General features: G+C 42.6%; 1 protein-coding gene across 1 annotated transcript in view; it reads left to right on the forward strand.

Moving 5' to 3' along the window:
• The window catches only part of LOC110539079 (transient receptor potential cation channel subfamily M member 4), a 78921-nt gene that overhangs the window by 19960 nt on the left and 44534 nt on the right, over positions 1 to 14427 (forward strand). The window contains exons 5-13 of the mRNA XM_036937948.2: positions 3056 to 3225; positions 3655 to 3832; positions 4670 to 4734; positions 4953 to 5192; positions 5788 to 5890; positions 6636 to 6754; positions 7035 to 7334; positions 9600 to 9701; positions 13303 to 13431. Coding sequence (XP_036793843.2) covers positions 3056 to 3225; positions 3655 to 3832; positions 4670 to 4734; positions 4953 to 5192; positions 5788 to 5890; positions 6636 to 6754; positions 7035 to 7334; positions 9600 to 9701; positions 13303 to 13431 — 1406 coding nt within the window. The remainder of the gene's footprint in view (positions 1 to 3055; positions 3226 to 3654; positions 3833 to 4669; positions 4735 to 4952; positions 5193 to 5787; positions 5891 to 6635; positions 6755 to 7034; positions 7335 to 9599; positions 9702 to 13302; positions 13432 to 14427) is intronic.

The raw sequence follows: 14427 nt of genomic DNA on the forward strand, positions 1-14427 counted from the left end.
ATACACACAGTCAGTTAGGAAAGCAAAGGCTAGCTTTTTCAAACAGAAATTTGCATTCTGCAGCTCTAACTCCAAAATGTTCTGGGACACTGTAAAGCCCATGGAGAATAAGAGTACCTCCTCCTAGCTACCCACTGCACTGAGGCTAGGAAACACTGTCACCACCAATAGATCCACGATAATTGAGAATTTCAATAAGCATTTCTCTATGGCTGGCCATGCTTTCCACCTGGACCCAAACTGTTACAAACCTATATCCATCCTGCCCTGCCTTTCCAAAGTCTTTGAAAGCCAAGTTAACAAACAGATTACTGACCATTTCGAATCACACCATACCTTCTCCGCTGTTCAATCCGGGTTCCAAGCTGGTCATGGGTGCACCTCAGTCCCACTCAAGGTACTAAACAATATCATAATCGCCATCGATAAAATACTTTACTGTGCAGCCATCTTCATCGACCTGGCCAAGGCTTTCGACTCTGTCAATCACCGTATTCTTATCGGCAGACTCAACAGCCTTGGTTTCTCAAATGACTGCCTCGCCTGGTTCACCAACTACTTCTCAGATAGAGCTCAGTGTGTCAAATCGGAGGGCTTGTTGTCTGGACCTCTGGCAGTCTCTATGGGGGCACCACAAGGTTCAATTCTCGGGCCGACCCTTTTCACTGTATATATTAATGATGTCGCTCTTGCTGCTGGTGATTCCTTGATCCACCTCTACGCAGACGACCCCATTCTGTATACATCTGGCCCTTCTTTGGACACTGTGTTAACAAACCTCCAAACGAGCTTCAATGCCATATAACTCTCCTTCCGTGGCCTCCAACTGCTCTTAAATGCTAGTAAAACTAAATGCATGCTCTTCAACCGATCGCTGCCCGCACCCGCCCGCCCGACTAGCATCACTACTCTGGACGGTTCTCACTACAACTACTACAAATACTTAGGTGTCTGGCTAGACTGTAAACTCTCCTTTCAGACTTGTATTAAGCATGTCCAATCCAAAATTAAATCTAGAATTCCTATTTCGCAAACAAAGCCTCCTTCACTCACGCTGCCAAACATACCCTCGTAAAACTGACTATCCTACCGATCCTCAACTTCGGCGATGTCATTTACAAAATAGCCTCCAACACTCTACTCAGCAAACTGGATGCAGTCTATCACAGTGCCATCCACTTTGTCACCAAAGCCCCATATACCACCCACCACTGCGACCTGTATGCTCTCGTCGGCTGGCCCTCGCTACATATTTATTGCCAGACGAATATGGCTCCAGGTCATCTAGTCATCAAGTCTTTGCTAGGTAAAGCTCCGCCTTATCTCAGCTCACTGGTCACCATAACAACACCTACCCGTAGCACGCGCTCCAGCAGGTATATCTCACTGGTCATCCACAAAGCCAACATCTGCTTTGGCCGCTTTTCCTTCCAGTTCTTTGCTGCCAATGACTGGAACGAATTGCAAAAATCTCTGAAGTTGGAGACTTATATGCCCTCACTAACTTTAAGCGTAAGCTATCTGAGCAGCTCACAGATCACTGCAGCTGTACACAGCCCATCTGTAAATAGCCCATCCAACTACCTACCTCATCCCCATATTGTTTTTATTTACTTTTTTTGCTCTTTTGCACACCAGTGTTTCTACTTGCACATCATCATTTGCACATCTATTACTCCAGTGTTAATTTGCTAAATTAGAATTACTTCTCTACTATGGCCTATTTATTGGCTTACCCCCTTACTCCATTTGCACACACTGTATATAGATTGTTCTATTGTTATTGACTGTACTTTTGTTTTTCCCATGTGTAACTCTGTGTTGTTTTTTGTCGCCCTGCTTTGCTTTATCTTGGCCAGGTTGTAGTTGTAAATGAGAACTTGTTCTCAACTGGCCTACCTGGTTAAATAAATAAAAAAAAATGCCACGATGACTCACATGCTGACTCTGGGTGGGGTTAAGGTGCGTGGGTGGGGTGAGCTAAAGTGAACAATGCTGAATAGGCGTAAACAAAGAGGCTTTCAAAGGCTTTTTCTTCTACTTGTCTCCTAGTGGGTTAACAAGTTCATCAACTTTCAAAGCAGCATAACTTTCCCATGTTTCCTACATCTATAGTGTATATACAATTTCGAAGTTCAGACAAAGATGGTGAATAAATTAAGGCGTTTACCATTGGAAGAAAATTGTAAATTCTGGTCTACTTAACTGGGTGTGTCTCCCACAGAGTCTGGTCTACTTATTTAATTAATTTTCATTGAACCATAAAAAAAGATAAATCCAGCTAGTGGGGTGTCTTGCTTCCTCTTCCATCTCTGTCTCCGAGTCTCCTCCTTCTTCTCCTCTGGCTGTACTGGTTCGAAGTTCACAAAACACAAGACCATCTAGGCCAGACAGTTGTTTGTTAAAGCAAGGCAGGAAAATAAGCATGTTCAGCCATAAAGCATTATAAAGTTTGCAGACACAGCAGTCGTAAGAGGCAAACCAGTAGGTCAGATGAGAGCTGATCCAGAGAAGGAATAGAAGTGCGTAAGTGAGCAAACAAATTGAGTATTTGAAAGAAAACATTTCTGGGCCTGATTCCAATACATGGTGGCATCTTTCACTGCCATTAAATGGACAAAATGACTTTTGAAGGAAAGATGGAGGAAAGTCATCTGTAGCACCTGTGGTTCTCTGCAGCTCAGTTGGTAGAGCATAGCGCTTGCAATGCCAAGATAGTGGGTTTGATTCCTGGGACCACGCCCATACATAAAATGTATGCATGCATGACTGTAAGTTGCTTTGGATGAAAGTGTCTGCTAAATGGCATATTATATTTATATATTAGGAAAGGAAGGATGTGTAGAGTATGTATTTGCACAGTTCCCTTGACTCATAACCAACAAACTCCTTATCTGTCTATTGTTTACTGTCCATTGTCTATCATCATGTGTTGCGCTGTTGGTAAGAAAGTGTGCTTGCTATGGCATATTATTATTGTGTCATAAACATTTCTCGCTCCCCACATTTCTCCCTCCTCTTCTCTTTCTCCCTCCATCCCTCCCCTCTCTCCCAGGGGCGTGGATAGTGACGGGGGGGCTGAGGGAGGGGGTGGGACGTTGTGTTGGGGAAGCAGTGAGGGATCATGCGGCGGCGGCCTCCTCCCTGTCCCAGAAGAAAGTCATCGCTGTGGGCGTGGCCCCCTGGGGCCTCGTGCACAACAGACAGTGGCTCGTCAACTCTGAGGTACACGCACACATATGTGCACACGCAGACACACAAACACAAATGCACACACACACATGGCGTGACGTCACAGGCACACATACACATACACTGTTCAATGTATATAGAATTAAACATGCACAGACACATACACTCATTCAGTAGCTCCCCTCTGCTTCTCACCCTTTCTCACTCAACAAAGCAAAGCCACAGGAAATCAAATAAATAACAATAACGAGGAAATTGTATTACACAAGGGAAGGTAATCACAATGCTCTCTCTCTCTCTCGCTCTGTCTCTCTCTCTCTCTCTCTCTACCCTCCTTTTACTTCCCCAATCTCCCTCCACCTCTGCCTTTATTCTTCTCTCCGCCTCTGATCCCCTTCTCTATCTCTGCTCTCTCGCTCTTTCTCTCTCTCACTCTCTACCCTCCTCCTCGTCCTCTCTCAGGGTAGTTTTCCAGCACGGTATTATGTCCAGAACACGTCCCATGACTCGTGCTGCCTGGATAGTAACTACCAGGCCTTCCTGCTGGTGGATGATGGGAGTGTAGGCCAGCGGGGAGGGGAAACGGCCTTCCGGGCCAAGATGGAGGACTACATCTCCCACCAGCGCACAGGCATCTGGGGTGAGACTCAGTAGTTACATACGCGCATGCACGCACACATGCGCATAGATACACACACCCACACTTATAAGACTAGCCCCCAGGTGTACAGGTGGCGTGCAGTATGTTTAAGCCACCCATTTAATGTGTACTTCTGTATGTTCAGATCAACAATATTACTTTTCTTATCAGTGTTAAGCTAAGGCTTGAGGCTAAGCCGTAATGAGCATTAAAGGGGACCACTGAATGGTGACTCCTTGCTTGCGGTTGGAAAATGCGACTAGATGTAATTCAATCAGTAGAACCACAGCCATGTTGATAGCTAGATGCGATAAAGCCCATATCCTATTGCAACATATTTACAAAACTTGATTTCATTCTCATAACGTTCGAGTACGAGTTTTCACATGTACCAACGTCCTTTGCGATATGATATAGCCTTTAATACTCTGTGATGCTCGTGTAACTCTTTTGTATTGCTTATATTCGGTGGGTGATTTATACATTTCAGGAAGTAAGACTAAAGGTTCATCCAAAGTTGAACTCATCTGGCGAACAACCCATGGGAGTTTATTTTGTTTCTGTTGACATCATGACCATACAAGGCAATCTCCTCCTCTCTTTTGTGTAGCATCCCTTTTTTTTTATTTTTTAGGAAATACATTTGACTCGCTGATCCAAACCCATGATGCCTGTGGAAAAATATATATTCTTATAAATATTCTTATGACTAGTAAATCATGAAACATTTATGGATATTCACTGTGACATCTGATCAATGACTCATGACTAAAAACTTGATTTTATGGACTTCTCCCATTTGTCCTACACCCCTTCCCTGTACCTGTTGTTTTCCAGGCAGTGGCAGTATAGATGTCCCTGTATTGTGTATGCTCATCTCAGGGGATGCTGCCATGCTGGAGGTAAGCTATGGCAACATCACTATCATCACTATGACTTGCTTTACTTTTCATGACATCACTAGGCCTATAGTACATTACTGTGCATGACCAGAACATTCTCGTTAACCCCTCTTTCTCTCTCTCCTTCCGTTTTTAATTTCCCTTTCCCTCTTATCTCTCCTTCTTTCACTTTCTCTCACTCTCTTGTGCTTTTCGCCCTCCCTCCCTCTCTCCCTCAGAGGGTGGATCTCTCTCTGAAGAAGGCTACTCCCTGGCTGGTGTTGAATGGTTCTGGTCCAGCGGCGGATCTCATCTGTGAGCTGCTGGATGCACTGTCAGCCGGGCCCATGAGCCCCCCCTCTCCCCAGTCAGAGGCTGAGGGGAGCGAGAAGACCAGTGCGGAGCTGCGCGACAGGGCCCGTGAGAGGGTCCGGAGACACTTCCCTGCCAAGGCAGACCTGGAGAAGCTTGTGGACAGGGTGAGTGTGTGTGTGTGTGTTTTATGTTATTTGTCACGTGCACTGTTTACAGCAGGTATAAAAGGTACAGTGAAATGCTTGTTCGCTGGCTCCCTCAACATTGCAGTACAATAATCAATAAGAAGAAGTAACAACAACAAAAAAGTAATAGAAGAGGTAGTATACATAGTAATGTGTGTGTTTGTGTGTGTCTGTAATTAAGCAAAAAGGCCTGGGGGGGTGTGGTAAGGGCCGTTCTTATGCACGACCCAACAGGGAGTGCTAGGACACAGCCCTTAGCTGTGGAATATTGGCCATATATCACAAACCCCTGAGGTGCCTTATTGGTATTATAAACTGGTTACTAACATTATTAGAGGAGTACAAATAAACGTTTTGTCATACCCATGGTATACGGTCTGATATAGCACGGCTTTCAGCCAATCAGCATTCTGGGCTCAAACCACCCAGTTTATAAAAGTGTGTATACATGTACAAGCATCCACACGCCTGTCTATGGGTGTTGGTGTGTGAAAGAGAAAGCAAGTTTGAGTGAGTAAGTGATTAAGTGACTGTCATACTGCTCATCTCTTTCTTTTTCGCTTCCTCCCCCAAGGCTCTGAGTATCTATAAAAACAGAGATCTGATCACAGTGTTCCACGGGGAGCAGGAGAGTTCTGATGATTTTGACACAGTGCTACTGAAGGCTCTTGTCAGAGGTAGGGGTGCGTGTGTGTATGCGCGTGTGTGTGTATGGAGTGTGTGCATTTGCTATCTGTTGAGAGATATGTTCAACATGATCCTGGTCAAACTAATGTGGTGGTTAATTTCTTTACTATCAAATGAGGAGAGGAACTTATCACGCAAGTCAGAGTTATACTTAAACTAGATCTATATTTACTTATTAATAACGGAGCAGGTCAATACAACACACACATACAAAGTGAATTGATTGAGTGCTCTGCGATAATGATGGGTGGTCGATGAATCACCCTCAGATATTTTGTTGAGAGCCCAGAGACAAAGAATACAACACCTTTTTATAGCAAAGTAACTACATCCTCCTGAATGTTCATGACAAACAACAGATGTATGGAATGGGTCACAAGGTTAAGGTTTGTATGAAAGATACTAATAATTCACATCAGACAGTGTCTGCTGTAAAGACTGTTCTCATTGTGTAGAAACCAGGGTCTGGCTCCAACCCATCACTCCCTGGTACCTTCCAGTCAAACCAGAGCAAACTCCCTCCCATGAATGGAATGTGGCCTCAGGCATCGTACATCTACTGTCAACATTAAGCCCCCAGAGGCCCATTCTCAGTAGAACACACACAGATTAGAGTGTTCTAAGAACCCCCTATTCTGTTGCATAAAACAACCATTTGATGCAATAACAGTATTTATAACATCATCTTGTAATTTCTCTCACACTAATCATTCGTTCTATGTATTTGTCTGTCAGCCAGTAAACGTGTGTCCAGCGATGCCAGTGAGTACACAGAGGAGCTGAAGCTAGCAGTAGCCTGGAACAGGGTGGACATTGCTAAGAGTGAACTCTTCAACGGAGACATCCAATGGAAGGTGAATTGCTCCTCACTTCTAATGCCCCTGTTTAAGGAATTTATTATATTCAAAACAGGCAGGCAGAACAGACAGACAGACAGACAGACAGGCAATCCGCTTCACAAATTGGAAATGTAACAATATAGAGAAAATAGGCTGGTGGAGAAGGGAAGTTGGAAATTGATTCAATTCGTGAAGTGTTCCTTCATTTTCTCAATAGTATTGTTTAAACTTTGACAGACAGACAGATCGACAGACAGACATGTTTATAAAAAAACACCATTCTATCCTCCCGCAGTACGAGGACCTGGAGGACTCCATGACAGATGCGCTGATCAACGACAAGCCCCAGTTTATACGTCTCTTCAACGAGAACGGCCTCAACATCCTGGACTACCTAACCTACAGGCATCTGGAGGTCCTGTACCGCTCGCTGTCTGACAGTTCTCTGGCCTTCACTCTGCTCCAGCGGCTTCTCACAGAGAGACAGGGCCTGGCCATATGCTCTCCGAAAGAGGCCTTAGCCCTCAAGAGCCCCCAGAACCCCATGAGCCCCCTATCAGGACCCTCCTCTGTCAAAGAGCTCAGCTTGTATGAGGTGAGGAGGGGTTAAGGCTGTTGCGGTGACTATATTACCTCCACACCGGCGGTCACAAGTCATGAAGGCTTTCCACGTGACCGTTTAGGTTTCTCCTAGCTCTGATGCTGCTGATGGTTATTAGTAGCCTACCAAACTTGCTAACTGCCTGGTACTCAGCACTCTATTGTCCCTCTAATCACTCTGACATCAATGCAAATGTAATCAAAAATTGAATTAAACACTTCATGTTGCGCAACATTTATATAGTCTATGCAATTGTGAAAGAAAACAGAGTGGGCCTCTATTAAAAAGAGGAGGATCCCATCAGCTTTCTATAGGCTAGGCTAGACCTACTATATTTATTTCTTTACTTTCCTAATATTAAGCACATTTCTTGTCTTTACAACAGGAGTATAGCCTACCTGGCTGGTATGAAAATGAACCACGGGAATTGCGTCCTCCATTCGCTATTTAAGTGAATAGATTACATGTATTTTTTCCCCTGCCCGTGTTTCGAGACAGGTGCATGATAATGGTCCATTCTAAATCAAAACAAATTTGACACATATATTATTTAGTATATGTAAAGACGAGATTAAATAGAATAGTCTGATGGGTGACAACATTAGCCTATCACTTGTGAATGATATATTATCACTTGAATGAATGATGCCCAGTGTAAGGCAAGAAACAATGCCTTTTTTTGCGACTTTTTCTAATCATAGTCGCACATCTCATGTAGCCTAGCCCATAGGCCTATATGTGGCCAAATAACTTCTTAAAATTAAGCACATTAATTAGCTTTACGAATAGTGTAGAGCCTAACTGGCATACATAAGCAGCGCGTGAGTTTCGAGTTTCAAGTTTGGGGAAGATCATTTTCACCATTAAAATGCACCTTTATAATTAAAGCATTACATGCATAATCGCATTTGCGGTCACTTTTGATAATGGTTGTTTCCACTAATGGAACATTCACGCTTATAGCCTGCTGCAGTGTGCGCATTGCTGCGCTTATAATGTGAAGAAATAGCCTAATGTTGTATCACATTTTAAGCTAAACGTTCTGATCTGTTGAGTCAGCCTCATTGTATCATTTTCTTTATTTTTTATTCTAGTGGTTGTATTCACTTGGTTCTATCGCATCCCACAACTGTCCCAGACTATGTTTGGAATATTTATTTCTCGCACAGAATAGAATAGGTTAACTTTTGTACTATCGGGGATAGTAGATTGACTTAGGCTAGTGCTTTTGCTGTTTGTTTAGGCTTACTCATCTTGTTGGCTGACGAAAAGGCATGGATTTTTTTTAGGGTGCATTACGACCACACAAAGGGGATGCCGCCACACAAAGGGGATGCCGCCGGGAAATCCGAGGCATTATCAAGTGCTTGTCAAATTGTGAATGAGAGACTGATGACGTGTGTACAGCCTGCGCAATAAACAAAGCAGAGCTCATGCCTTTCAAGCTACTTTTTTCAAATCATCATTAGAGTCATATCATGCAGCGTTACAATGTATTCAAAATGTAAACCTATAGCCCAACTGAAGTTACATCAATAACTCTAAATTAAGCATACAGGAGTACCTATTTCTTTATTAATCGCTCAACACAGAATAGCCACATGTGCGCACTCCCTCAAATCCTTTGGAGAAAATATCCTTTCTCTTTTATTCAGCTTTGTTCAATTGTATTTTTCATACTATAAAATAAAATAATGCCACGGAAATTCTAACCAAATCTTGTCTGCTAAATGAACTAGTGTAGCCCACAGCCATATGGCATAGCCAGATCAGGACCTAACCTAAGGACAATTCAGAGTAAGCAATTCTGTTCTTCTGAAATAGATGACATTTTCTTAATTTCATGTTTCTTTAGACCTGTCTAAAATAAATAATGGATTTATTATGGAGGTGTAGGCTATATTATGTTCCAAAGGTCTGCATCAGTGGCTTGTGTGGAAGCTAGGAGATGCTAAATGTGTTTGTTAATTAACGGTCAATTACTGTGAGACCGACAGTTATTTGCTTGACAGTCACCGGCTGACGAAATTTCATGACCTCCACAGTATTTTATTTTATGCTATAGAAATTACTAGGTATTTATTGAGAAATGACATGGTCAATTGATAAAATAGGAGGGGTCAAAGGGAAGGTATGGCGTCATTCGCTGTGTGTGGAGTTAAAACGCAGTTGATCGAATTTAGGTGTTTTGTTTGATAATCTGCTTTAACTATTTAGTCATCTCAGTTCTATGTGACTTCCTCTCGCCTCTCCCTCCAGGTGTCACGGCTTTTATGGGACATCCTGGGAGATGTGTGTGAGCCCTTCTACTACAGTCTTCTCGGTTTGGACCAGAGCGCCAGCACCAGGAGAGCACTGAAGGTAGTGTCTGCCATAGCTGCATTCCAAATGGCACTCTATCCAAGCAGTGGACCTCGAAGCTAGCTCCACTGCTTTTTAAAAATTGTTCCCCTCTAATCAGGGACTGATTTAGACCTGGGACACCAGATGGGTGCAACAAATTATCAGGTAGAACTACATTCTATTGGTAGAACAGAAAACCAGCAGGCTCCGGACCTCGTAGGGTAAGAGTTGAAAACCCCTGCCCTATACACTTAGATACAAAGGTGCTAAATAGAACCATATAGGGTTCTTCGGCTTGTCTCCATAAGGTAACACTTTTTGGAGCAAAGGTAGAACCCTCTATTAAGGGTTATTCTTAGAACCTATAAATGGTTCTACCGAGAACCATTTTATCATCTAAATGTTCTCCTTAGAATCCTCGATGAAGGGTTCTACCGGGAACCCTTTCATTTTTTAAGGGTTCTTCCTAGAACCCTCTATGAACTGTTCTACCAAAACCCCTTTCATCTTTGAAGCTTAATTAAATAGTACCCATAAAACACCAGTCTCAACATCAACAGCGAAAAGGTGACCCCAGGATGCTGGCCTTCTAGGCAGAGAGAAAAAGCCATATCTCAGACTGGCCAATTAAAAGAAAAGATTAAGATAGGCCAGCATCCCGGAGTCGCCTGTTGACATTGAGACTGGTGTTTTGCGGGTACTATTTAATGAAGCTGCCAGTTGAGGACTTGTGAGGCGTCTGTTTCTCAAACTAGACACTCTAATGTACTTGTCCTCCTGCTCAATTGTGCACCGGGGCCTCCCATTCCTCTTTCTATTGTGGTTAGGGCCAGTTTGCGCTGTTCTGTGAAGGGAGTAGTACACAGCGTTGTACGAGATCGTCAGTTTCTTGGCAATATCTGGAATAGCCTTCATTTCTCAGAACAAGAATAGACTGACGAGTTTCAGAAGAAAGTCCTTTGTTTCTTGCCATTTTGAGCCTGTAATCGAACCCACAAATGCTGATGCTCCATACACTCAACTAGTCTAAAGAAGGCCAGTTTTATTGCTTCTTTAATTAGGACAACAGTTTACAGCTGTGCTAACATAATTGCAAAAGGGTTTTCTAATGATCAATTAGCATTTTAAAATGATAAACTGGGATTAGCTAACATAATGTGCCATTGGAACACAGGAGTGATGGTTGGTGATAATGGGCCTCTGTACGCCTATGTAGATATTCCATAAAAAATCTGGCGTTTCCAGCTACAATAGTAATTTACAACATTAACAATGTCTACACTGTATTTCTGATCAATTTGATGTTATTTTAACGTACAAAAAAAATGTATTTTCTTTCAAATACAAGGAAATTTCAAAGTGACCCCAAACTTTTGAACGGTAGTGTAGGTACAGTTAAAACAATTCTCACACCTATCTTTTTAAACGTATCAGATTATTAAAACTCCTGATGTTGAAGATTTAACACTGAGGTAAACACTTGAGCTCAAGAACTATAAAACTATGAAAAATATACAGTGCCTTGCGAAAGTATTCGGCCCCCTTGAACTTTGTGACCTTTTGCCACATTTCAGGCTTCAAACATAAAGATATAAAACTGTATTTTTTTGTGAAGAATCAACAACAAGTGGGACACAATCATGACGTGGAACGACATTTATTGGATATTTCAAACTTTTTTAACAAATCAAAAACTGAAAAATTGGGCGTGCAAAATTATTCAGCCCCCTTAAGTTAATACTTTGTAGCGCCACCTTTTGCTGCGATTACAGCTGTAAGTCGCTTGGGGTATGTCTCTATCAGTTTTGCATATCGAGAGACTGAAATTTTTTCCCATTCCTCCTTGCAAAACAGCTCGAGCTCAGTGAGGTTGGATGGAGAGCATTTGTGAACAGCAGTTTTCAGTTCTTTCCACAGATTCTCGATTGGATTCAGGTCTGGACTTTGACTTGGCCATTCTAACACCTGGATATGTTTATTTTTGAACCATTCCATTGTAGATGTTTCTTTATGTTTTGGATCATTGTCTTGTTGGAAGACAAATCTCCGTCCCAGTCTCAGGTCTTTTGCAGACTCCATCAGGTTTTCTTCCAGAATGGTCCTGTATTTGGCTCCATCCATCTTCCCATCAATTTTAACCATCTTCCCTGTCCCTGCTGAAGAAAAGCAGGCCCAAACCATGATGCTGCCACCACCATGTTTGACAGTGGGTATGGTGTGTTCAGGGTGATGAGCTGTGTTGCTTTTACGCCAAACATAACGTTTTGCATTGTTGCCAAAAAGTTCAATTTTGGTTTCATCTGACCAGAGCACCTTCTTCCACGTTTGGTGTGTCTCCCAGGTGGCTTGTGGCAAACTTTAAACGACACTTTTTATGGATATCTTTAAGAAATGGCTTTCTTCTTGCCACTCTTCCATAAAGGCCAGATTTGTGCAATATACGACTGATTGTTGTCCTATGGACAGAGTCTCCCACCTCAGCTGTAGATCTCTGCAGTTCATCCAGAGTGATCATGGGCCTCTTGGCTGCATCTCTGATCAGTCTTCTCCTTGTATGAGCTGAAAGTTTAGAGGGACGGCCAGGTCTTGGTAGATTTGCAGTGGTCTGATACTCCTTCCATTTCAATATTATCGCTTGCACAGTGCTCCTTGGGATGTTTAAAGCTTGGGAAATATTTTTGTATCCAAATCCGGCTTTAAACTTCTTCACAACAGTATCTCGGACCTGCCTGGTGTGTTCCTTGTTCTTCATGATGCTCTCTGCGCTTTTAACGGACCTCTGAGACTATCACAGTGCAGGTGCATTTATACGGAGACTTGATTACACACAGGTGGATTGTATTTATCATCATTAGTCATTTAGGTCAACATTGGATCATTCAGAGATCCTCACTGAACTTCTGGAGAGAGTTTGCTGCACTGAAAGTAAAGGGGCTGAATAATTTTGCACGCCCAATTTTTCAGTTTTTGATTTGTTAAAAAAGTTTGAAATATCCAATAAATGTCGTTCCACTTCATGATTGTGTCCCACTTGTTGTTGATTCTTCACAAAAAAATACAGTTTTATATCTTTATGTTTGAAGCCTGAAATACGGCAAAAGGTCGCAAAGTTCAAGGGGGCCGAATACTTTCGCAAGGCACTGTATATAAAAAAGCTCATTTAGATTCAGAACAGTGTATTTACAACCCTTCTTGCCTTTTAAATAATCACTCTTCCCATAAAGAATCAACAAAGAACCCGCTCTTCAAAAAACAGTTCTAGGTAGAACCCTTTGCCTTACAAAGAACCCTCCATTTCCAAAATGGGTTCTAAAGAGTTAAACAGTTCTTGGTAGAACCCAATCCCCTCCACAAATAACTATTTAGAACCCTTTTTTCTAAGTGCACTACTTTTGACCAGGATCCATGAGTTACAAATGCATCTGTTCTCAATGACAAGGTCTACTTATTCATGTTATAGAGTAGACTCCACTCCACCAATATAGTTGAATTATCAACACTGCTAAAGTTATACCACTGCTTAACTTGCCATAGAATGTAACTGTGACTGCTGTGCTGTGCTAACCAAGCTGTATTCATCTCTCTCGATCTCTCACTCTTTATATCTCTCCCCACTCAGCAAGTGAATAAGTTGTTGCAAGGGGATTGTTCATACAGGGAGCAGAGCTGTCTCTATCCGTGGGCCTCTCTGTTCATCTGGGCTGTGCTGCAGAACCGCAGTGAGATGGCCGTCTACTTCTGGGAGATGGTAATTTATTTATTCATTATTTTATTTAACCTTTATCTGACCTGGTAAGTCAGTTAATAATGTATGGGATCAGGCAGCTGTAATGACAATGATAACAATGACTCTCTAATGGGTTCTTCTTTCTATAGCCAGAGGACTAAGTATCATGTTTGTCTTTATCTGTTGCCTAGTACTGTCTTTTTGCCAGCGAGGTCCATCTACTTTAAGCGCTGCCTTTCTTCCCAGAAGCCTACTTGGTGTGTGAACTGCTGACTGCTATTAACCTGAAGATGATTGTTCAAATCAAATGTTATTGGTCACATATTTAGCAGATGTTATTGCGGCTGTAGTGAAATGATTGAGTTCCTAGCTCCAACAGTGCAGTAGTATCTAACAATTCACAACAACACACACACAAATCTAAAACTAAAAGAATGGAATTAAGAAATATATAAATATTAGGACGAGCAATGTCGGAGTGGCATTGACTAAAATACAGTAGAATAGAATACAGTATATACATATGAAATGAGTAAAGCAGTATGTAAACATTATGAAAGTGACTAGTGTTCCATTATTAAAGTGACCAGTGATTCCATGTACATGGGGCAGCAGCTTCTAAGGTGCAGGGTTGAGTAACTGTGTGATACCCGGCTAGTGATGGCTATTTAGCAGTCTGATGGCCTTGAGATAGAAGCTGTTTTTCTCTTGGCCCCAGCTTTGATGCACCTGTACTGACCTCCCTTCTGGATGGCAGTGGGGTGAACAGGCCGTGGCTCGTGTGGTTGATGTCCTTGATGATCTTTTTGGTCTTCCTGTGACATCGGGTGTTGTAGGCCCTGAGGTTGCGGGCGGTACAGTTGCCGTACCAGGCGGTGATACAGCCCGACAGGATGCTCTCAATTGTGCATCTGTAAAAGTTTGTGAGGGTCTTAGGGGCCAAGTCAAATTTCTTCAGCCTCCTGAGGTTGAAGAGGCGCTGTTACGCCTTCTTCACCACATTGTCTGTGTGGATGG

This window comes from Oncorhynchus mykiss, chromosome 12 (genome assembly GCF_057628025.1).
Source record: "Oncorhynchus mykiss isolate SJ-2025 chromosome 12, ASM5762802v1, whole genome shotgun sequence".
In the NCBI taxonomy this organism is placed as follows: Eukaryota; Metazoa; Chordata; class Actinopteri; order Salmoniformes; family Salmonidae; genus Oncorhynchus; species Oncorhynchus mykiss.